The 22,001-nt window shown below is 37.3% G+C and overlaps 2 protein-coding genes across 2 annotated transcripts in view; both read right to left on the bottom strand.

The window, feature by feature from the left end:
• The window catches only part of LOC145774087 (centriolin-like), a 40,802-nt gene extending 31,243 nt beyond the window's left edge, over window positions 1-9,559 (bottom strand). The window contains exons 1-14 of the mRNA XM_082585235.1: window positions 9,387-9,559; window positions 8,790-8,920; window positions 8,320-8,447; window positions 7,524-7,654; window positions 7,047-7,188; window positions 6,469-6,655; window positions 5,483-5,676; window positions 4,050-4,154; window positions 3,329-3,439; window positions 2,883-2,958; window positions 2,417-2,592; window positions 1,976-2,104; window positions 1,143-1,296; window positions 131-354 (exon numbers count right to left, since the gene is read on the bottom strand). Of these exons, the coding sequence (XP_082441361.1) occupies window positions 131-354; window positions 1,143-1,296; window positions 1,976-2,104; window positions 2,417-2,592; window positions 2,883-2,958; window positions 3,329-3,439; window positions 4,050-4,154; window positions 5,483-5,676; window positions 6,469-6,655; window positions 7,047-7,188; window positions 7,524-7,654; window positions 8,320-8,447; window positions 8,790-8,920; window positions 9,387-9,544 (2,046 nt within the window). The 5' untranslated portion in view covers window positions 9,545-9,559. The remainder of the gene's footprint in view (window positions 1-130; window positions 355-1,142; window positions 1,297-1,975; window positions 2,105-2,416; window positions 2,593-2,882; window positions 2,959-3,328; window positions 3,440-4,049; window positions 4,155-5,482; window positions 5,677-6,468; window positions 6,656-7,046; window positions 7,189-7,523; window positions 7,655-8,319; window positions 8,448-8,789; window positions 8,921-9,386) is intronic.
• A 9,658-nt stretch (window positions 9,560-19,217) lies between these two features.
• On the bottom strand, window positions 19,218-21,697 carry LOC145774159 (death-associated protein 1 homolog). The gene is made up of 3 exons (XM_082585330.1): window positions 21,587-21,697; window positions 21,095-21,194; window positions 19,218-20,888 (listed from the first exon to the last, which is right to left on the bottom strand). Exons 1-3 carry the CDS (start codon window positions 21,639-21,641, stop codon window positions 20,732-20,734), a joined length of 312 nt encoding a protein of 103 aa, XP_082441456.1. The 5' UTR covers window positions 21,642-21,697; the 3' UTR covers window positions 19,218-20,731.
• Between the last annotated feature and the right edge of the window lie 304 nt (window positions 21,698-22,001).

The raw sequence follows: 22,001 nt of genomic DNA, 5'->3' as shown, positions 1-22,001 counted from the left end.
AGTTTCAAGTGAAGAAACTTTAAAGCTGAGATTGAATTCAGACTTTTGAGGTTAGATTACTTTATTAAAAAACGTTAGTAACATGTCTTAGTGGGACTTTATCAACCACTCATATCCCATAGAAGATTACTTGTTGTTGGAGTTGGGTATAATCATCCGCATCAGCTGCCATCATGGTCTTTTCTTGCTCCAAAGCAGCTAGTCTTCTGATCAGTCTCTCCTTATCCCGGAGGAGATTGTCAAACTCCGCTCTTTGTGCATCCGCCTTCTGTCGGACATTGATGAGGTAGTCCTGTAATCCACCAACGATATCCTCTAGTTCATGGCGGAGAGCATCATCCGACGACGTAGTCCCTGGAGGAACAAAAGAATAAATCACATGATGTCGTTAGATCTTTCGTTTTCAAGTATCATCTCTATTCCTCGCTTTGAAAATCGATCTTCAACATCTCTTTGGCGAAAAACACTTGTTTACCAAAGAACACCCTTCAGTGTAAAACTATGTAATTGTCACTCATTAGGTCATACATAGGGACAATACATTACGGGACGCACAACTCCGTTGTCCGCCAACAATAGAAGGGTCAACTGCCAAATTGACATTTTTATGCTTTGCTGCTGGCTTGCTTTTAATTAAAAACCTTAAATTATAAACTAACTTCACTCTTCTTATATAACCCATAAAAAGTACATTATTTTGTAAATCAAAAAAAAATACAATTATTATAACCCTTCTAGTGTTGCGGATAAACCACAAGCGGATGTAGTTTCGCATCCCTATGATCTACAATCACTAGGTCATACAGTAGTAAAAAGTTGAAGCAATTATTGGGGAAATGCGGTGATTTACCGACGTTTCACGCAAAATATTAACGCGCATCTTCAGAGAAGAATTTCTTTTATATGTGATATTGCACTGTGACAAACCTCAACCTCAACTTTGGGGAATAGGAAATTAAGAACAAGAATCGGTCACTTTCCTGATAATGATGTGACAAAACGTGAACGGTGAAAAAATAACCAAATTTTTCAATTTTAGTTTTCGTTTAATTGTTGCTAAACGAGGTTCTTAATGGGTGGATGACGTCACAAATGAAATATGCTAGTTGTTGCATCACAGTATCGAATCTGAGATATCAAACCTCTCTCCAGTTGTTGCTCCAGTTGTTTAATGGCATCCGTGTCCACGGCGATGTTCTTCAACAATCGGTCCAGCGTGCTTTCATTGTCACGAATTTGTTGCGTCAGTCCCCGGATCTCGGCTTCTCTCTCCCCCATTTCTGCACGGACTAACCCCTGAAATGAAAGAACGGTTCGATAAGCTATCATCGTCCTATAAAAACATCTAAAAATAACTTTGAGTAAATACAATATAAATAAATGCAAACAATAAATGCTATTAATATATAAAAGTGCTCAATGCCAAGCAATAAAGCCAAGCAGAGCAAATTACATCAAATTCAGTTACTATTTTCTAATAACCTCTACCGCCTGTTTCACCCTAAAAGGGGGATCATCAGAAGGTTCTTATCAAAAGAGAATTTTATTCTATTCTATTCAAATAGGAAGTTTTTTCTATTTGAATAAGAACCTTCTAATGATCTCCAGCAAAGATGAAATAGGTTGTAGAGGTTATAAAAATAATTGTAACTGAATTTTGATGTAAATAGATATGATACAAATATAATAACAAACACCCTTGTGCTGAAGATGACAAACTCTGTCGGCTATAGTGAGTTTATCAAATATTTAATCATTAACATTAAAACGAAGTTAATCTTGACCAAGATCACAGAACTTAAAGCTAATTTATCTAGAAGCTAATAAACTAATTAAAGAAGAAAACTTTGTTTAATTAGAGGAAACTAAACAGCTCAAAATACCATCAAATATTGTTTCGAAAACTACTCTCTACGAGTAATGTCACAAAACCAATTGCTGCGTCAAAATAGTTCACACATCACTAGATGCTCACGTGCTCGGTGCTGTTCGGGTCCAGTGACTTCAGCTTCGCCCTCAGTTCATCGTAAGCTAGCTTTGACCTTTGAACCTGTGCTCTGGAACGTGCGAGGTCATTTTCAAGATTTTCGACGTCACCTTTCATCTGGGAATCAACAAAATTCTTAGTTTAACATTGAAAAGGTTTTTATAATAATGATAATAACGTGTGCGTTTTATATAGCGCTGTATCCATCGTTTTACACTTTCAAAGAAAGTCGCAGTTTTTTCCGGAACCTGCTAAAAGTTGGTTTGCAAGAAACAAAAAAGACAGTTGGAAGCACTGGAAAGAAAGAAATATTTCAATATCTCATGCGGTTTGGTTTAAACTGGTTTCTTCTGGTTTTTACTTTTAGTGAGATTCTTTGCTTGAGTACACAAAGTATTATCGTCAAAGAAGCAACTTTTCATTTCAAACCTGATTGATTCTTTGTATTTTAGCCGCCAGTTTCTGTCTTATCTTTTGCTTCTCGGCCTCCGTCAGTCTTCTAGCGGTAGCAGCCTCCTCCAGTTTATTGAGTTCCTGCGAAGCTTCCACAACCTGGTTCTGAGTCTCTCGTAGTTCCCTCTGTAGGCCAGCCAGTCTCTCGGCGGCTGGAAGGAAATACAGGTTGAACTAATGATGTCAAGGGGTGCACAGTATACAAATACACCCGTGTGATTGCCACTTACCCAGGGGTAAACCACAATTAGGGTGACGACGAAGCATGATGGACAAAGTAACGATTGCTACAATCGAAAGATGGACCAAGCAACTATAACATTGTTTCAATACAAACACAAAGCAATGGTCCAAGTTTGAACGACACCGATAGCATCCAATGCAAGAAATCTTAAAGCGAATAATAATATAGAGCAAGGCTTTTCCACTTTCACATCGCTACCTTCATTTAACTGTCGCTGTTTCTCCGCCAGTTGACCATCCAGGTCTCGCCTTGACTGGTCGTCAGATGCTTTGATCTAAGAAAGAAGATATATGACGATAAACGTTTGTAAGGGCATTAAGTTACGTAGTGCAAAGATACATTTTTATGCCATTCGTTTTACAAATACACGCTTTCCAACACTTTTTTTTCCTCATCTAGCCCAACGGATGAAAAGTAAAACGCCTTTTAAGCACAACTGACATAGCTGGGAGGGGGTCGAAAATCAGCCTCAGGTATTACCTCTGCACCACGCTGTCATTTCACCAAAATCGCTTCTCGGGTATCGAACGAGGATCGTATGATTGCAAGAGACAATCGAGAACTGTTTGTTAATAATGGACTTGGTTTATAACACTTCACTAGACATCGTTAGCAACGCACATTTCCATGAAGATCCTCCTCACCTGATGCATAGTAGCTGGAACCATGCTTTCTGTTGCCAGCTCGTTTCTCTTGAACCGGGATTTCCCTAAATAAGGACTGTCTACCTCGTCTCCACTTTCCATGTGGGGGATCTACGTTGTTAAAGAAATTATTAAAATATACGTCGTTTTTACATAAAACAAACAACGAAACAAAATGTTCAAATAGTAATCTCTCTTGTTGATTACTTTGGATGGGTACATGAGTATCTCTAAATACCCATTGTCAGGTATTGTTAGCAAAAAGCCACAAACTGGCAACACTGGACAGTGTCGACATTTTTAAGGTCCGCAAACATTTTTAAAACATGGCAGACATTTTTAAGGTATGGGAGACATTTTTAAGGGTTGTCAGACCATAACCTTAACTATCCCCTAAACCCTAACTGTAATCTAAAAACTGGTCCCATTGGAACTGGCAACCCTGACAATGCCCGATAATGAGTATTTAGAAGTATCGTTTTGTACTTGACGATGAAGTGATGACAAAGAGAGTGTAGATCGCATACAAGACGGCTCGTGCATGTCGTATCTCTCGAACAAACGCGTTTCAAGAGTGGAAACCCAAGGAATGGAAATGATTTTCTAGCATTCCAATGTCATCAGAAAAAACAGGATAGTTCTTAGTAGCGCTACCACTGCTCAAACCTACAAGAAGATAAAAACAATACGGTATGACGCAACAATTGTCAGTGCCACGTACGTCGAGAGGCTCAAACTTTGCATCCAGTTTGATAAAGGCAAGCTCCTGTTCCAGCTGGTACTGCTTTGCTTGGGCTCTCTGTAATTCCTTCGCCTTCTTCTTCAGCTGGAACAACAACGCAGACATTAGATTGATTAGAAGGTTACTTTTCTTGACAAGTGAAGACATGATATGTTAGTGAAGGAGCGCGTGACACTTCGAAACTGTGTTTTTTTCCTTGCGCAATTAAGCGCCATGTGATTTTGCCTCTCCTCTGCGTTGCCGTTTCGTTCTTACGCAACATTTGCACTAAATACCGAATTTTCGATTCCTCACAACCGACAGAGTTTTTAAGTCACAACAATGTAGTACGATGGTACCCATGACAGCTATAACCAGTTGGATAAATAAACAAACTTTTTGTTCGCCATTGTCATACACAACACCCAGGAGTATGATTCTCAACAAAATATGTTGTTATTAAATTGAACAGTAGTAGTTGGTATGACTTTGCTAATAATAATTACCACCAAAATATGACTTTAAACATTTAAAAGATGCAAGCAATTCGTCTATCACATAATCGAATATTTTAAATTTAAAGAAAAAAGTTAATTTATTCAACTCATCACAAATTAGCTTCATGAGCGAAACGCAGTTAGGTTCTCTCTTCCGTCATTTGACGTTGATTCAACGGCATGTGCAAAAGAATACAATTGGATTCCAAGTGTTAACTACAACGTTACTAGTTCAAAAAACTTATATATTATTGTTAGAGAATGGAAACTATTCGAAAACCTTTTACTAATAAAGCACCTGCAACAACACCAGGGCATGGCAAAAAACAACTAAGCCGTTTGAAGAACCACAAGTTTCAACTGAAAGTTGTCATTGTCTTTTCAAGGTGTTTAAAATAAATTCAAACCAAAACTTAGTAGAGAACCGCTTATCAGGCATGGACATTTGGACAACCAGCTGTATATAAAACTTTCTGATAATAACAAGTGGTTTTAAATACACACTGGCATTGTGGGCAAAGATTAGACGGATGAAATACATTAAAATGCTGACAACAAAGACCATGCAAGCCATCATGGTCACTCGCCATACGATTATATGTCCCATCACACGACAATGAAGGATGGCGGCAAAATATGATCACAAAAAGTAACAACAAAAACGTGGAATCCAAGAAAGTGTGGCTTATGCTGTCACTAACTATGAGCGCGGGTAGTAACAGCATCACTGTGATGGCTTATTCTTTGAAGCTAAACAATCGAAAGAAAATAGCACATTGTTCTTACAACATACATAGCGACAACATGACGTATATTACATAGCAATAAGAAGTGTTCAAACGGTGAAGTGATTAACTGTCTAGAGATTAAATGTCAACTAACTGATATAGTTAACCTCCCAGTTTCTCTATGTCCGATAGCTCTTAGTTTTCTTACCAACTCATCTTTTGTGTCCAATTCTCTTTCCAGCTCTTCCCTACTCTCCAATCCTCTTGTCTCTCGTTCCTGCATCTCCCGCTCCCTGGCCACCAACAAATCCAGCTCCTCCAAGGACTTGTTTTGAAGCTCTTGACTCTGCTGGAGTTGATTACTGGTGTTTTGTAGTTCTCTGTTTAACCTGTCCAACTCCTCTGTAATAATTAACAAGTATTTTGAGTGACATTCTTAGTAAGATTTGCTCAATGATCCTCAGTATAACACACTACTGAGATTCCGCAAAGGTGATTTGAAAATTTTAAAAACTTTAAAACTCTTGATATAAAATATTCTTCATTTTTTCATCTCATGGAATTTTTTCTTTCTGAATTTGTTTGTTTAGAATTTAGATTATATCTGACATTTTTGTTATCTTCTCTCCTACTTTTAAATCAATAAGGCATTTTGATTGATTGAATCTCTATCTTCGGACTGAAAAAGCTTCTTTGGGAGCTTAATCCTGGCAGTTCCTACTTGTAAAGGCTTTGAACCACTGACGCAGGCACAGTTACGAAGATTGACAAAGTGAAGAGTCAGCTTGTTGAAGTGTTGTCGTCAGTGATTTATTCTTAATGGATATCGCTGAATGAAGAGTACTAGTCATAAAATGCGTTGCTCAAGCGCACAGCCCGAGAGCCAAACCAGCGTCGTTTGATCTTGAGTCTGGCGTGTAACCACTGAGCTAACGGGGCGGACTTTCATTTGAATATGTTAGACAGAACATGTATTAGATCAAAATCGGTAAGTTATCTGACATATTGCTATCTGCACTTTATCAAACAATATTGAAAGAAAACTAATAATCATCACTGAATAACAAACAGAAACTTGTTGACTCGTGAGCGATTACAATTACAATGTGATTACAATGATTACGATTACAATGTGATGCTGACAGCCATCTTGTGCTGTGTTTGTATTCATACAAGCATCCTCCTCTTCCTTACCTTGGGAGAATCGGGATGAGGCATCACCACGATCGGAGGAAGATACATTCCTCCCATCTAGTTGATTGAGGACTCTCAGGTGGAAGATGATGTAGGATCGGTGATGTGGTAGTTCACAGAGAGGGTTACCGGCTATTGTGAGTGTATGGAGATCGTGGAAGCCTCTTAGACGAACAACATCGGTTAGCTGGAAAACAACTTGCCATGATTAGCTCCTGGGTGAAGATTGAAGATGGTGTTCACCAAACGCAATTGTCACAAACACGTGAAAGTATACACTCTTTTACTACAAGTAACGTATAACTAATATAAAAGTAGATTTACAAGTAAAGTATCGGTTCGGTACCGTACAATGATCACAATAGTAACATAATAATGCGTCATGGTTATTTTCAATAAAATTTATGAATATTTCTAGCTTTTTGTAAATTAATTTTATCTGGTTTTCCTTAAAGTTAGGAAAAAATTAGCTGCAAACATGTTGCTAAAATTAAGTCTTTCTTTAGACCGCTGCAACATTGAGAACGACGACATTAAAAGGCCATACATGTTCACTAATTATTGTTCGTCCTACTTACCGATGATATATTATTATGTGCCAGCTTTATCATACGCAATAAACGCAGTTTCTTAACAAGCCATAGAGGAATGCGCTCGATAAAATTTTCTTCCAAATTTAAAACTTGCAAATGAACCAATGTTTCCATCCCTTCAATCTTCCTGAAAAACATAGTTGCTGATTCATTCTCTGGGCTTGATAAAACACAATAAGATTTTGTTAAATTCTAGTCCAAACTAATGTATGGTGGTGGAAGACTTAAGTGGAGAGAGAAATAAAGATGAAAATCTTCGTGTCCACCTTCAGGTGTGCTATTGTATATCTGAGTGACATAGCAACATACTTATAAATGGTAGGTGTCAAACCGACGCCTTCATGCTCTTATCACTTAGTTACACAAATTAGATGTTCAACAGCAAACTGCAATCACAAATCCATTTTAAGTTTCAAATTAGATGTTCAGGTTCACAATGTGCGAATCAAAACAAAAACTTACGATATTTTATTATTAGATAAATCTAAATGTCGTAGGTTTGTGAGATGATCTATTTTTTCGATACGTTGAATGATGTGGCCTCGCAATATCAATGTTGTTAGGTTCCGTAATCCATCCAAGTTTTCGATGTACTAAACAAAGGTATATTTAACCTTTAGACTATCTTCTGCTGTGAGAATCTGAACCCGTGCAATCAAGCAAACTGTTATTTCTTGCAATTACATTTCATTATGACGAATGTCTGATGTTATAGCAGCAATAAAAAGTGTAGTTTTTTAATGATCAATAAAATTTAAAAAAGCAAACTTTGTAGCTTCAATGCATACAAAATTTGAACTAACGTAAAGAGAGCATTTTCCTTGCTTTCAAATTAACCAAATTTAACTTAGAATGTGTGCTTTTTACAAACTAACCATATTCAGAAGTATAATAATATTAACTTTAAAAACAAATAAAATGTAGTTTCAATTTATATATGCAATAAAAACATAAATTTAATGTAACTTTAGGTGCAAAGTAAGTAAAGTCTTTATATAAGCACAATCTAAAGTTTCATGGAGAGAACTTTGCTTGTCCTTGAAAATCATGATCTACGCTAAGTATAAGTCTGCTTTTTTTTGTATAAAAAGAATGTAGAAAACAAACAAATGGTGCTATTCAAAACAATACTTATAATATACTCAGTACAAATACTGTACTATAAATATGGTCCTTGCTTCTTGAATGCTTCTTGCATTAGTCAATGTTTCCATTGTGTTTTTAAATAAAGGTTTACTGTAAGCAATAAGCATGTTACCCGGATTTTCTTTTCGCCACTTAAGTTGAAACTGAGGGTCTTGATATGTTCAAACTGATCTTCCTTAGACAGTCGTCTTATCATGTCGGGGCTGATGTATCGAACAAAGTTCTTACTGCTGCCTCCCTCTGTGGAAATATTTTTAGATTATTGTGTCTTAACTAAAATACTGAAACATATAAGAGTTCAATAAACGCTTGAAAACAGTTCAATCTAAATCCATAAACCAATAAAATATAACCATGCATAAAACAAAACAAAAAAACACTGTGTATCAGTAAACGTAAAGGAAAATAAGTGTCCTACGGTACATAAACCATTTATAAACACAAACAGTGATCCTTTATGTTCAAGCAGGCACCCATGATAAAAGTATGCTCATTTTAATGAAGTTATGCTTGCAAACATGGTGTTATTTAGCTTTCCAAAAGGAAACTTGGGGCTTGCCAAGCAAGTCGAGTCATTCTCACCTGTTTGTAAATCACTTAATCGAGATACTCCCATGTCAGGTCGAATGGGACTCAAATTTTCAAGACTTTTACTAGAATAGGAAGGGCTAACAGCTCCTGCACGCGTTGGTGACATGCTTGATGATCTTGACCTAATGTTTCATGTTGTAGATAGTATTTAAACATTTCTATTTGAATAGAAATAATGTAGTGATAAAGCTTTGAGTGATGAAAGCTTTGAGATGAATTTGATTTTATCAGTTTAGTGTTATATATACCCTCTGCATTTCCTTCTATGTGCACAAAGTATTCTTACGGTAACAGTAGTCTACATATGTGCAATGTGCATTGAAAACTAAGAAATTTGAATTTTTTAATGAAATTTTTATTGAAATTTTTTAAAACTAAGAAATTTTTTAACATTTAGAAAAAATAAGAATTCAAACTTATAAAATTGGCATATAAAATCGCAATTGTTAGGCTTACTATACAATTGTGTGCCAAGTTAATAACTAAAAATCAAAATATGCAAATGTAATTTACTTATGCTTACACAACATCCTTCAGTTCTTGCAATCAATACAAAATAGTTTCTTAAAACATAGAATTTTAATCAACCTTTCATGTTGTGGGGTTGAAGCTCGACTTCCTCTGCGACTTGTGTATCCAGTCGGTGTTCTTTTAGGGGAAGGTATTCTGGATGACTTTTGAAGATTACTTCCAATAAAGATATCGTCAGCACTAGCTCCTCTTGCACGAGCTTTTCCTCGTTTCATTTCACATATATTTAATTCATATAGTTCACTACAAAAGTGGTAGACAAGAATTGATTGAAAACTACAAAGACTAATTCCAGTCTAAGTTGTATGAAAATAATCCTGTACCAATTGTAAACAAATTACTCTATTTGTGTAACTACCAAATACAATTCATTAAAAAGCGTCTAAAAAGATCCTTTACATAGTCAATGAAAAATAAATGACAGTAGTCAGCTTGAAAAACTGCTTCGATGTAGTTTTTAAAAGCTGTTTCAGTTTGCTAGTAAAACTTTTAGCTCATAGCAATTACCTTTTAACTTATAGCAATGCTGAGTAGTAGTAAAGTAGGCTAGTGGCTATGCACATCGCATATAGTAGGCATAGTCTCTAAAGCTAAGATCACCTAGTCCAGGGCTACTCAAGTGGCGGACCGCGGTCCGAATCCGGACCTTCTGAGTGTTAATGGTGGACCTTAAGCTTTTGGAAAAATAACCTCTTTGCCACGTTTCAGGGCTTCTTTAAACATATTTCTACTGGGAGGAAGCAATTTTTACTGTGATTATCCTAGTTGCTGGGGGGCTTCGACTCACAGACTCCCCAACGCTTTCTCAGAAATCCAATTCGAGTTACATTTTACCTAAAAAATGGTTTGGTACAGATGGTTTCACTTTCGTGGTTGCGTGTGAAATAACTTATTCACCGGACCGCTAAAAATATTCAACTTGTAAAACTGGACCTTTGTTAACATTAGTTGAGTAACCCTGACCTAGTCACTTAAGCATGATAGTATAAGTTTCACCTGGAGTACAAAGAATTTGAAATACACAGCCTGCAAGCGTATTGTGCATCCCACAACAGGTATGTCCACTAAAAGCAATGCACAATTGCACATGCACAACACACCAACTGCTGTAAATCAGTAGAGGATATCGGAGTTACAATACACCACCCCTCGAAAACGTGGTACCCGGTCAATTGGTCGAAAGACATTTGGTCGACAGTCATTTGGTCGACAGACATTTGGTCGACAGGACGTTTGGTCGACAGACATTTGGTCGACAAGACATTTGGTCGACAGACATTTGGTCGACAGACATTTGGTCGACAGACATTTGGTCGACAAACATTTGGTCGACAGGACATTTGGTCGACAAGACATTTGGTCGACAGGACATTTGGTCGACGGAACGATTCATTTTAGGGTTAACTAACCCTAACCTAACCCAGGGATATCTATAAATACGGGATTGGAAACTCTATTCAGTGCTATACATCAGTAGGGTCATCACATTACTACGACTACAGAAAGATTAACAAAATACAATACCCACTAAAAGATATACACAATTCGATTTTACAATAATAATACAAAATGTACACTCACATTAAAACTTAATTGATGTATAAAAGATTAAAAGTACATTTACGCTGCTAGAAAAAAAAAACGATGAATCCAAAAAATGAATGAATGCAATGAGTCCAAAAACCGCCTACTGTTGTTCTTTAGCATTTTGCGTACTGCAAATCGGATCAGAAGTAAATGAGGACTGTTCAGCAATCAGTGAAATGTGCTGTTGTATCATCAACTTGTTCACAGAGACCAATCCAGTACGGTACGAAACCAATAGGCTACGTTTACAATGTTATCAGAACTAAAACCAATAGTCATTCTGGAAATTTTTTAAGCAGCAAACAAAATACTACATGACTGCACTAATGGAATACAAACAAATAAACAAACCAGGCAAGCGCAGTCTTTACAATTTACAGCAGGTGAATTGATTGTTACACTTTTGGTTGTTCGTTTAGCCTACCACTTGCTGCCCTTTGAGGTCAATTTATGTGATTATTTATCACAGCAGCGCACAAAGAAAAGTGACCCTACTGGTGTATAAAATGGTTTTCAGTTCCACAGAGTTTCCAATCCCGTAGTTATAGATATCCCTGACCTAACCTAACCCTAATCCTAACCCTAACCTAACCCTAACCTAACCTTAACCTTAACCCTAACCTAACCCTAACCTAACCTTAACTCTAACCCAAATGTCCTGTCGACCAAATGTCTTGTCGACTAAATGTCCTGTCGACCAAATGTCTGTCAACCAATTGTCTGTCGACCAAACGTCTTGTCTACCAAACGTCTGTCGACCAATTGACTGTCAACCAAATGTCTTTCGAACAATCGACCAGCCACCGAAAACGTGATGAGAGAATATAACACACCATGAAAATTTAAATAAATACCGGTAACACTTTTTCTTATTGCTCAAATCAAAACACTAAACTGATTAGATTTAAATGAAAGATGTGGCAATTGCAATAAAATAACACATTAAAACATCACCTTGTTAACTAAAAATTTAAACAATTATATATATATACAAGCAAATTCAAAAAGAGGTGCAGTTTGACATTTGCCACATTGATTAAATGCCAATTAATTTAACACAGCTTTTAATCTGATTTTTCATGCTACAGATTGCAACAAAAAAAAACGTTTATAAAGCATTATCTTTGCATTTATAGCAACTTTAATGTTTCTTATTTAAATCAATATTGCAGGCTGCAGCCCTTGCCTTGGTCTAATCAAGCAAATTTCATTTGGTTTACAAACTCTTTGTTAGACAATAACTGTGCTAAATGAGAAAACAATCAATTTATTAATACAAGCAAACTTCAAGTTCAATCAATGCATTAGAAAAAAAAATACTAACAACCAAAATTGAAAATAAGAGGCATACCGGTACTAGCCTATTTGAATAGCCTACCAATACCAAATATTCCTATACCAAGGCTTATCAATCACTGCATGACTACTGTAAACATGTGTTGCGACTGCTGCAACAGTAGTTTTTCTCACACTTTATCCGTTGAGTTTAAATCCTGTAATTAGTCTGTATACACACAAAACAAACAAAACAGAAGACCTGTTTCAACTGGTAACATTGTCTCACTGCTTCCTTTTGTTTTCAAAATCACCGGGACCAATTTTCTATTATTCTTGGACATGGTCGGTTGACTCTGACTTTCTGACCGTTGCTTTGTTACTACGAACGCAGAAATGATGCGTGACTTATATGTTCATTTTTTGAAGGGAAAATTCACAATATATTAAAATAAATTCAGTTCAGTTGTTTTTATTTCTGACCATCACAGAAAAAAAAACAACATTACACGTCAACATAGAAAAGGTCGAGAAAAGGTAGAAGCGACAAAACGCGAACGTTAATCAGGTTTGGTGGCCGTGCTTAACTATATTTATTGATGCATATACCGCAATATTAGATCCTTTCATGCACGTCTTAAACCATTAAGGTTTTGCCACCTTTTCTTTTTGTTAGTTTTGTTACTGTATTTCTTTTTCACCATATCATTTCTTTTGCATTCTGACAAAGAAAAATAAATTGAATTGAATTGAATTAAAACGTGCTTGTGACCGAAGTAAGTTATTAAGTTGAAAGAAATTTGGCACGGTCACAACAGTTCAGTTCAGTTCAGTTGTTTTTATTTCTGACCATCATAACAAAAACAATACACGTCAACATAGCAAAAGTCGAGAAAAAGGTAGAAGCGACAAAACGCAAACGTTAAAACGTGCTTGTGACCAAAGTAAGTTATTGAGTTGAAAAAAATTTGGCACGGTCGCAACACCTTCAGAACAATTTAAGATGTAAAGGGAAAATAAAAAAATAAAATGTTATAAAAAAATAAAATATAAAACATAAATTTAGGCTATAGCTTGTGCAAGGCCTGGTGCGTTGCGGTTGAAATGGCTTTGCCCGTGGTAGGATTTCTTTGTGGGGTTTTCTTTGCCTGCCTTGCTCTTCTTTGCTATGAGCTAAACGCATCAAGACGTGTTCCTCTCACGACCATCAGCACTCTTGATAACGCACCATGGCCAATCTTCATAGCAACTGTCCATACAAATCTTAAATATATCAGCTAAAGCTATTTGGGCTAATAAATCTATAGCTTAAATATATGTTGTAGCCTATATTTGTTGTTTTTTTATAACATTTTATTTTTTTTTTTCCTTTTATATCTTAAATTTTTCTGAAGGTGTTGCGACCGTGCCAATTTTTTTTCAACTCAATAACTTAGCCTACTTCGGTCACAAGCACGTTTTAACGTTCGTGTTTTGTCGCTTCTACCTTTTCTCGACCCTTGCTATGTTGACGTGTAAATTGTTTTTGATATGATGGTCAGAAATAAAAAACAATTGAACTGAACAAATGTTTTGAAATGCTTGTGTTTCTACAAAGTAATAACTAATAAGCTAAAGCAGCTAATTACAATACAGTCTCAAAACATAAAACCTGCTCTTTTATTAGGCTATAGCTATTGTTAGCCTACACTTGGTAGAAATACTTCCGTTTTGTGAGACCCTGGCTAAAATAGCGCTAGAAATTAGCGCTGACGCTGACGCCGTCAATTTCTTTACGAGCTGAAGCAGTAGCCTACTTTACGCCGTAAAGTTTTTAGGCAATTCGCGGTGACGCTGACGCCGTCAATTTATTTCATTGACACGTACAACACTGGCTAAAGGTAGGTCTATCTAAGATGTTTTTCAAACTATAGGTTGTGAATTCGGATTAAAAACATCAGACTGACTCCACAATGTGTTGGGACTCCATCTTTGATTACACAACAATGCAAAGGGCTATGGAGTTTAATTAAAATAAGTACCGTAAAAGATTTTACAGGGCTGTTTGCAGAGGATAATTTAGCAATGAAAAAGGCCGTCTTCAAAACATGTAGCTTATATCACTCTTGAAATACCTACAGAAACTCAAAGCTAGAGAAAAGAATGACGCATTGTTTGTCAGAATGACGCATTGTTTGTCTGTAATAAAATTAGACGCTGGGTTGAATGCAGAACAGTCTACTTTAACAAGGTACGGTAGTTAAAATTTTTTGGCAAAGTGGAGTTTCCTTCCGTATGCAGGCTCCTCCCCCCTCCTAAAATGTTTTTGAATTAAAAATAATCACATCGAATGCAAAGATATAGCCTATACGCTGGATAATCCCTGCCAACGCTTCTGGATGTCATTGTTGAACATCTTCATCGTTTCATGAGCATTTAAGCTTGGACAACTTCAAGTCTTATGCTATCAACCGTTGAAACACATTTTCCCAGAAAGCGAGAGCGTAGTAGGCTAGGCCATTATTCAACAAATTAGCATAGATTAGGCTACTGGTTTCGCTGATTTAAAATCATTTATTCCGAATGATGACCAACAATAGCCTACAATACCGATGGATGCAACCTAAGCTATAGGCTAAAATGTTGAGTTTTTATAGTACCAGTAGGCCTGTTGGCTATAGTAGCCTACCAGTAGGCCTGTTTGGCTACAGCCTACCAACATTGTTTACATAAAAATGTCGAAAAACGACCACTAGGCCTAAATATGCCAACTAGGCCTAAATATGAATAAAGGTGCTGGGCCCCTAAACAGAGATGTGGTCCCACTAACTGGGGTTTTGGAAGCGGTAAATAGGGCATTGCGTAGTTTATACGATAATATACAGCTTCTGTAACAACATTTAGAACATTTATTTTTATTTCAAATAGCCAAAAAAAATCATTGAACAAATTGAAATGAGTGGGGCCCTAAACACTTGTGAACCCACCCCTGTAAGTATGAGGGGCAGTTATTATGGCCCTGCTACCCAAGACCACTCTTGAACAATAACGTCTGCACTACACAATCACAACAACGCTAAAAATCAGCATGTTTGGAGGAGGCATGGCCCAATGCCCCGCTGCGTATAGCCTACGCCAGGGCTTCTTAAACTTTTTTGCTCTGCGACCCCATTTTGAAAAATACATTTCTATGCGACCCCATTTATTCATTTATTTATTTATTTATTTATTTACATCAGACTCAACATGGTCCATTTTACAATCAAACATAAAATGTAGAAACAAAGCAGATACTCAACTCCGAAGAGCTGAGTTGCATTGTACCACATACAAGGATTGATAGTAACAGTCTGTTGGCATTATTTCATAAATTCATTGATTGGAAAACAAGTTACATCGTGTTACAAACTGGTATAATGTTTTACGAATGAGAGCTTGAAAAGTTGTGGTATTGTTATCAACGAATGCAGAGGTGATGCTGCGTCGTCTCTGCAGATTAAACAACATTCTGCAACAATTATTGTATCCAACACGTAAGCGATTACTACTGGATGAAAGATAGTTGCACCATAGTTGACAGGCATAAAAAGGCATACAATAGGAACGAAACAACACATTTTTAACAGCAATCGAACATTTGGAAAACCTTGCTATTAACATGTTTCCAGCACAATACAACGACCGTAATTGTCGTTTCGTGTCTTCATCATCGGATAGCAAGTCGTTAATTATTACTCCTAAATATTTCACTAGGTCTCAAAGCAGATACGTTTTTCATTTAAATATATGATCGGATTAAAGTCAAGTTTCAACATCTTGGATTTAAATAAAACACCAACAGTTTTGTTGCAATTAAAGTTTTGTTGCATTATGGGGACATCCACGTTAATGACATTAAAACGGATCATTTTGATCATTATATTTTCACACCGACGGTTGCGGTCAATTGACATCATGGCAAGACTACAACCCACCGGCACTAGAATTTCATTACGACCCCAAAATTTTATTACGCGACCCCATTTGGGGTCGCGACCCATAGTTTGAGAAGCCCTGGCCTACGCTACTGAGTGTGTGTCTTCATATTAGTGGATGGGAGGCTTGTTTGAAGGAGCAAAGACCTATAATTGGAGTGAAGGTTGCTTGGATCAAGCGTTCATCAACTGAGAAAAAAATTGTACCGGTAATCAACTTTGCAGTAAGACTTAATAGTAAGAAGCTGTATCGATTGCAGCAGGCTCTTTTGTATTGTATTTGTAGTGCCATCGCTTCACCCGTCGTAAAGCACGTTTGATCACTTGTCCGAGTTCCATCGCGTTCGGGACAAGTGACAAAAATTTTAACGGTCGGTGTTGTGACCGCAGAAACATCTCAATCGCACGTCTGTCTGGAAGAGAACTGCCGACACTTGCGAACGCCAAGTCAGGTTTGTTGTTGTCCTCCAGCGATCTGAGTGGAAACTGGCTCTTTCTTTTGATTGTAGGCTATTCATTCATTCATAGCTTGTCACGCCAGTGTCGAAGCCAGGTAAGAGCATTGTTTGTGATGTTTTTGAGGTTGTTGTCATCACATGAGGGGCTAAGGGGGCAGTTGGTGAGGATGTGTTTTATCGTCTGAATGTCTAGGCCTCAATCACACGTTGGGTCAGGAGTCATCTTCCATCGGAAAAGATTGCTTTTATTTCTCCCGACTCCGCAGTGGGCTTTATTTAGGCAGCACAACTCTCTTCTCTCAAGGGTAGGAGTTTGTTGAAGACTTTCGGAAGGTCTTGGTATGGCAGGATGTTGTGTCCTATCGGGCTCAGAGGTCCACATTTCTAATCGTGCAGCTGCCGCGCTTGTGTGTTCCAATGGGCTGACTTTGATGAAGCTCTTGCGTGACTTGAGTCTTGTTGGAATACGTTTGTGTTCACAGAGAGGGTGGCGTAATGGTCGGATATTTGTTTTACTCTTTCCTTTTTTGTAGCGACTTCTCTTCGGATATGAGGTGGAGCTATAGTTGCTAAGTTACTTACAGAGGTCGGATATTGGTGTTGGACGGAGTATGCCAGTTATGATTCTACATGCTTGGCTTAATTCGGAGTCAATTAGGCTACTTTAGATTGTAGGCTATAGGAGAGCAAGATGGTTGGTAGCGGCCCAGTCGGCCAACAGTTCTCCGTCGCTACTAGTGTTTTTATAACCCAGTCAGTGTTTTGGCAGTTGAAGTCACCAGCGTGTATAAGTTGTGGGAAAAATTAGAATGGATTGATTGAATATTTATCCTTGGACTGGGAAATCGTAGAGACTTCGGAGTGGGTCAGTTAGGTTATACCAAGGAGTCGTAGGCTATATGTTGTCAGTAATGTAGCTCTGAGCTGAACAGATGGATGAAGGACACACCGACCTTATGCTCGTTGGTATGATGATCACTCAACTTGGTGCAAGCGGCTGAGCACATCACACAGCTGGCTTGCAGTCTCATTTTGGCCTCAAGCCAAATTACGTGCATTTCTTGTCTCCAATAACTGTCAAATCGTTAAAAATCATTGCAAGTTGTTTATTTATAAGCAACTCTATTGCTTTCAATACAAAGCAACTTCTAATTTGGCGCAGCCTAACTTCCCGGCCACATGTACGTAAACCAGAAGTTGTTGTGATCAAATATCAGCTCCAGCAGAAAGACTTTCTTCGATGGCTGGCAACTTTTGTAGCCTACCGGTACGTCAAAAACGAACAAACTGGTAGTGCTACAAACAATTTTCGCAACCTAAAAATCTTTATCAAATGTAAATCTACTACCGTACTGTTTTTGATATTATCAAACTATAAAAATCCTCGTTGGATAAAACTAATGAAACATTTAATGTTTGTTATTGAAGTGGATAATTAACTACTTTTCAAACTAATTGTACTTGTAATTTGAAAATTTCAGAATAATGTAATTGTAAAAATCTTGATGTTGTAATTCAGTAATTGTAATTGAACCTGAAACTATGTAACTGATCCAACTCTGAACTGGTGGCCCACCCAGGGGCGGCTCGCTAGTGTGTGCTGCAGCACTCCCTTAAAAGTTTCTCAAATATCTTAGCGTTTATTCTGCCCAAAATGTATTTTATGTTCTCTGTTCACAGAATTGCTGACTGTTATACGGTAAGTGTAACTTATACTTGGAAACTCTGCGTGCTAGGAAATATGTGCTGTTTTGAAACAGCACATGAGCATAACGTCGTAGAGGCATCGATCGTGACCTCGTAGAGCCGCGTGTTTTCTTGAATTGTCTGTACAAACGAATTGCAAAGCGATGTGCTGTCTTAGCACATCGGGCAGAACGTGAAAAAAGGCGGTGTGAAAAGTCGATGCACTGTGTCTGGCTTCGTGGTGACGTCAAAAGTAGTTTACGACGCAATAGCGACACCAGTGTGAATCCACCTTCACGTTGTGAAATTACGCATTGTTAAATATTACGCAATAAACCAATTAGTAGTTTACATTTTCGCTGATTAGTATTAGGGTAGTTTTAGTTAAAGAAGAACACAAATACGGAGGCACTAGAAAAACTGATACTTTTTAGGATAGATCTACTGTAGCCTACTTCCCATCTGTGGAAAAAACTACTTAAATGTCATGCAACAAGCAACGTATCTACATCCAAAATGTAAAGTGACATAGGCCACGGGAGAACTTTTTGTCGAGTAGGTAATGAAAAAAAAAAACAAGCATTTTCTCTTTCATCATTAAGAACGTGTTATTCACATATGTTTGTTGATCGTCCCCTTCAAAATATTGCACATTTGCAAAACCTTTAAGCCAAGTTTTACCTTAAACTTGTATCACAATTTAGAGCTAAAATATGCTCAGAATGCACCAAATCAAATGTAATTTTCTGAAAGAGACCCCCCCGCCGTTGTAGGCTATTCGCCTTCGGCAGACACGTGGTCGAGCGAAGCCCGGCCGCAGCACCTCCATTTCTGGGACTCACCAGCCGCCACTGGGCCAACCTATAGTGCACTGCATTAACATCACAGCGGCATTTTTCATAATTATGTGAAGATGAACACAATGTGGCTGGTGAAATCGAGCGTGCTTTTTATTGATCGAAAAGCGAAGAACATCGAAATGACGTAAATCAGTGATGAAGCATAAACAGTAAACACAGGGAGGTTTCAATGGAACTATTGCATCAAACCATCGACTTTGTCGAAACCAAACAATAAGAGTCAATCAACTCGCCAGTGAATTAGCGTCAAATGGCAGCTGAAAGAAGCGTTTGAAATGGATGACAGTACCTCCCACAAACACAAAACTGCGTACGAATTATGTCTTCAAATGGTAATACAGTACGATGTTGGGCATTTGCCATACGCTAATCTGATTCTTTCAAATGATTGATTGAATACACGTCGGCACGGTCCGTCGGTACGAAAAAGTCCCAATAAACAACCAGACTTGTCAGTGGGGGCCCTAACCCGTTTTAAGCCATTTTAGCTGAAACTTTGTATGTTGAGCTATCGGTATTCGAGAGATTGATAATGAAAAATATTAGGGTACAGCTTAAGCTTCTGCTGAAAAGGTTTGAATTAGTTCCGCGAAATTACATTGCCATTTTCTCTATAAGGTTGAAAAGCATTGGATGTGTCCTTTTGTCGATTTAATTGAAATGAGTAAAATATCCAAGATCGAACTAATTATCTAATCCACGATTGCAAACCGGATTTCGTTACTGTGACACACAAAAAATAGCAAATACCGATTATACCATCAAAGCATTTCAAAGAAGAATTTAACTTTTTACATAAATACCAGATTTAAAAACTCAAAGGTAAGAACGATCCCAGACTTCTTTAAAACAAGTCATCAAAGGCGATGATTAACATAAAGCAGCACTTTGTTACCTCCTGTATGTACTGTGTAGTACTTAACTGAGGAAAACAAGTTTGTAGGGAACGTTAAAGCATAACATTACGGGCAACACATTTCAACAGTTGAAATAGTTATTTTAACAGTTGCAACTCAACATCTTAGTTCTACTACGCAAGAGAAAATATACACAGCAAATTGAAATGCATGCAACACTTCACCCAAATGCTCAGACTTTCACTTTCAAAGAGTTTTGAATATGTTTAGAACAAAATTGAGCAAAAATAGTTTAAATCTTGTTAAAACAGTGCAACCACATCAGATAACGGCAGAATATGGTGCAAGGGTTGTTAAGTTTTGAACACCTAAAAATAGCATTCCGATATGTTCTTATGCCACAACTTTATTTGAAAAACTCATAGAAAAGACAAATAATTTGGCAGTTAAAACAGTATGGAATTAGGTTTCAAAACGTCAAATAATTTGAGAAAAAATATTATGCTACTTTCTAGTAACAACTTACTGAAGAATGTGGAACTCGGCAGATAAGAATTTGTTACACATACTCTAACTAACTCATTGTATTTACATTTCTTTGTCATAAAAGATAACAAGCAAGCCACCACACCATACCTAATCCTTGGATATGCAACAAAATGTACCAAAAAATTATAACGATGCTCGATTGAATGTTTTAAGCAGTGTCGGGGTGAAATCTTCAGTTTATCGTGGTTGCTGAATGGTTCTATTAACCTGTTTGTTCATAACTGGCTTGATTGCAGTTGGCACAGGCTTCTCATGGGCTACTTTGACAGCTTCCGGAGTAAAGTCTTTATCACCGTGAGTTACTGCTCCAGATACTACAACTGTTTGTGTACTCCTTTAAAAAGATAGAGACAAAGTAATTAAACTTCTTTAATTTTCTTAAAGAACTGCAGATTGCAATATGAATTGGCAAAGCGGTCAGAGGAAAATAGAAACAAAAACTTTGATTGCGTAACTGTTTAAATTGTCTTGTATTTCTTTCCAACAAAGAAGTGACTTAGATAAAAACGTTTATGGCATAATGTAAGACAGAATACTCACTCCTTTGCATGGTCTCCTTCCCATGGAGATTCAGTTTCTTCTTTCGTCAATTTTTGCTCATGAACTCTGGCTCCTTTTATTCGCATTCCACCTGCTTTCACTGTGAATACAAACAATCATGTTTCATTATCTATTAGTGGGTTGAATCTTTGAAATGATTGATTGCAAAATAATAATAATCGTGTTTTTATTTGCGCCCATTGCGATAACATACAGTACACTGCGATCACAGATGCGATACAACAGACGACAGGAAGCAGCAAAGTGGCATCTTCGAGTTAGCTGCTCCCCTTATTTTGGCTTGCCATTAAGTGTCTTTGTCGAGACACAAAACATGGAACGTCTAGTTTTATGACAAGTATAAGACTGCAGAGTGCAGATACATAGTAAACATCTTATTTCGACTCGGTTAAAACATTAAACCCAAGAGCATTTACTTTGAAGTGCTGTAATGATTGACATCCATATAACAAATACATAATGTAACCATACCTGCTGGAGGATGTCCAGCTTTGAGATGTGCACTTTCCTTTTCAGGTGAAGACATTTTTTACTTCAATACAAAGTTATGCAAAGTTTACTTCTTATCGATGTATTTTTTCTGCATGACCCAGTAGGAAGTTATAAAAACAAGACTATTTAAAGTGGTATGAAACTACTCATCCACGGATGGTTATTTTATTTGGATGCATTGTAATAAAGGCACATTGCAAGCCAAATATGAACAATTTTCCATAGAACTAGCCAGTAGCCATGTTTATGACTTTATTTTATTTTGTGATTGACTATTGAGACTACATACAGAGAACCACATACTTGCAGTTAAACAGGAGCTGGAAGCAGCGAAGGGACATGTAGTCACCAATTCAGCTGCTAACAGGTATTTTGCCATGCTGTTAAGTGTCTG

Source organism: Aplidium turbinatum, chromosome 7, assembly GCF_918807975.1.
Source record: "Aplidium turbinatum chromosome 7, kaAplTurb1.1, whole genome shotgun sequence".
Lineage (NCBI taxonomy): Eukaryota > Metazoa > Chordata > Ascidiacea > Aplousobranchia > Polyclinidae > Aplidium > Aplidium turbinatum.
Note: the sequence above shows the minus strand (reverse complement) of the source record. Positions and strands in the feature narration are given on the sequence as shown.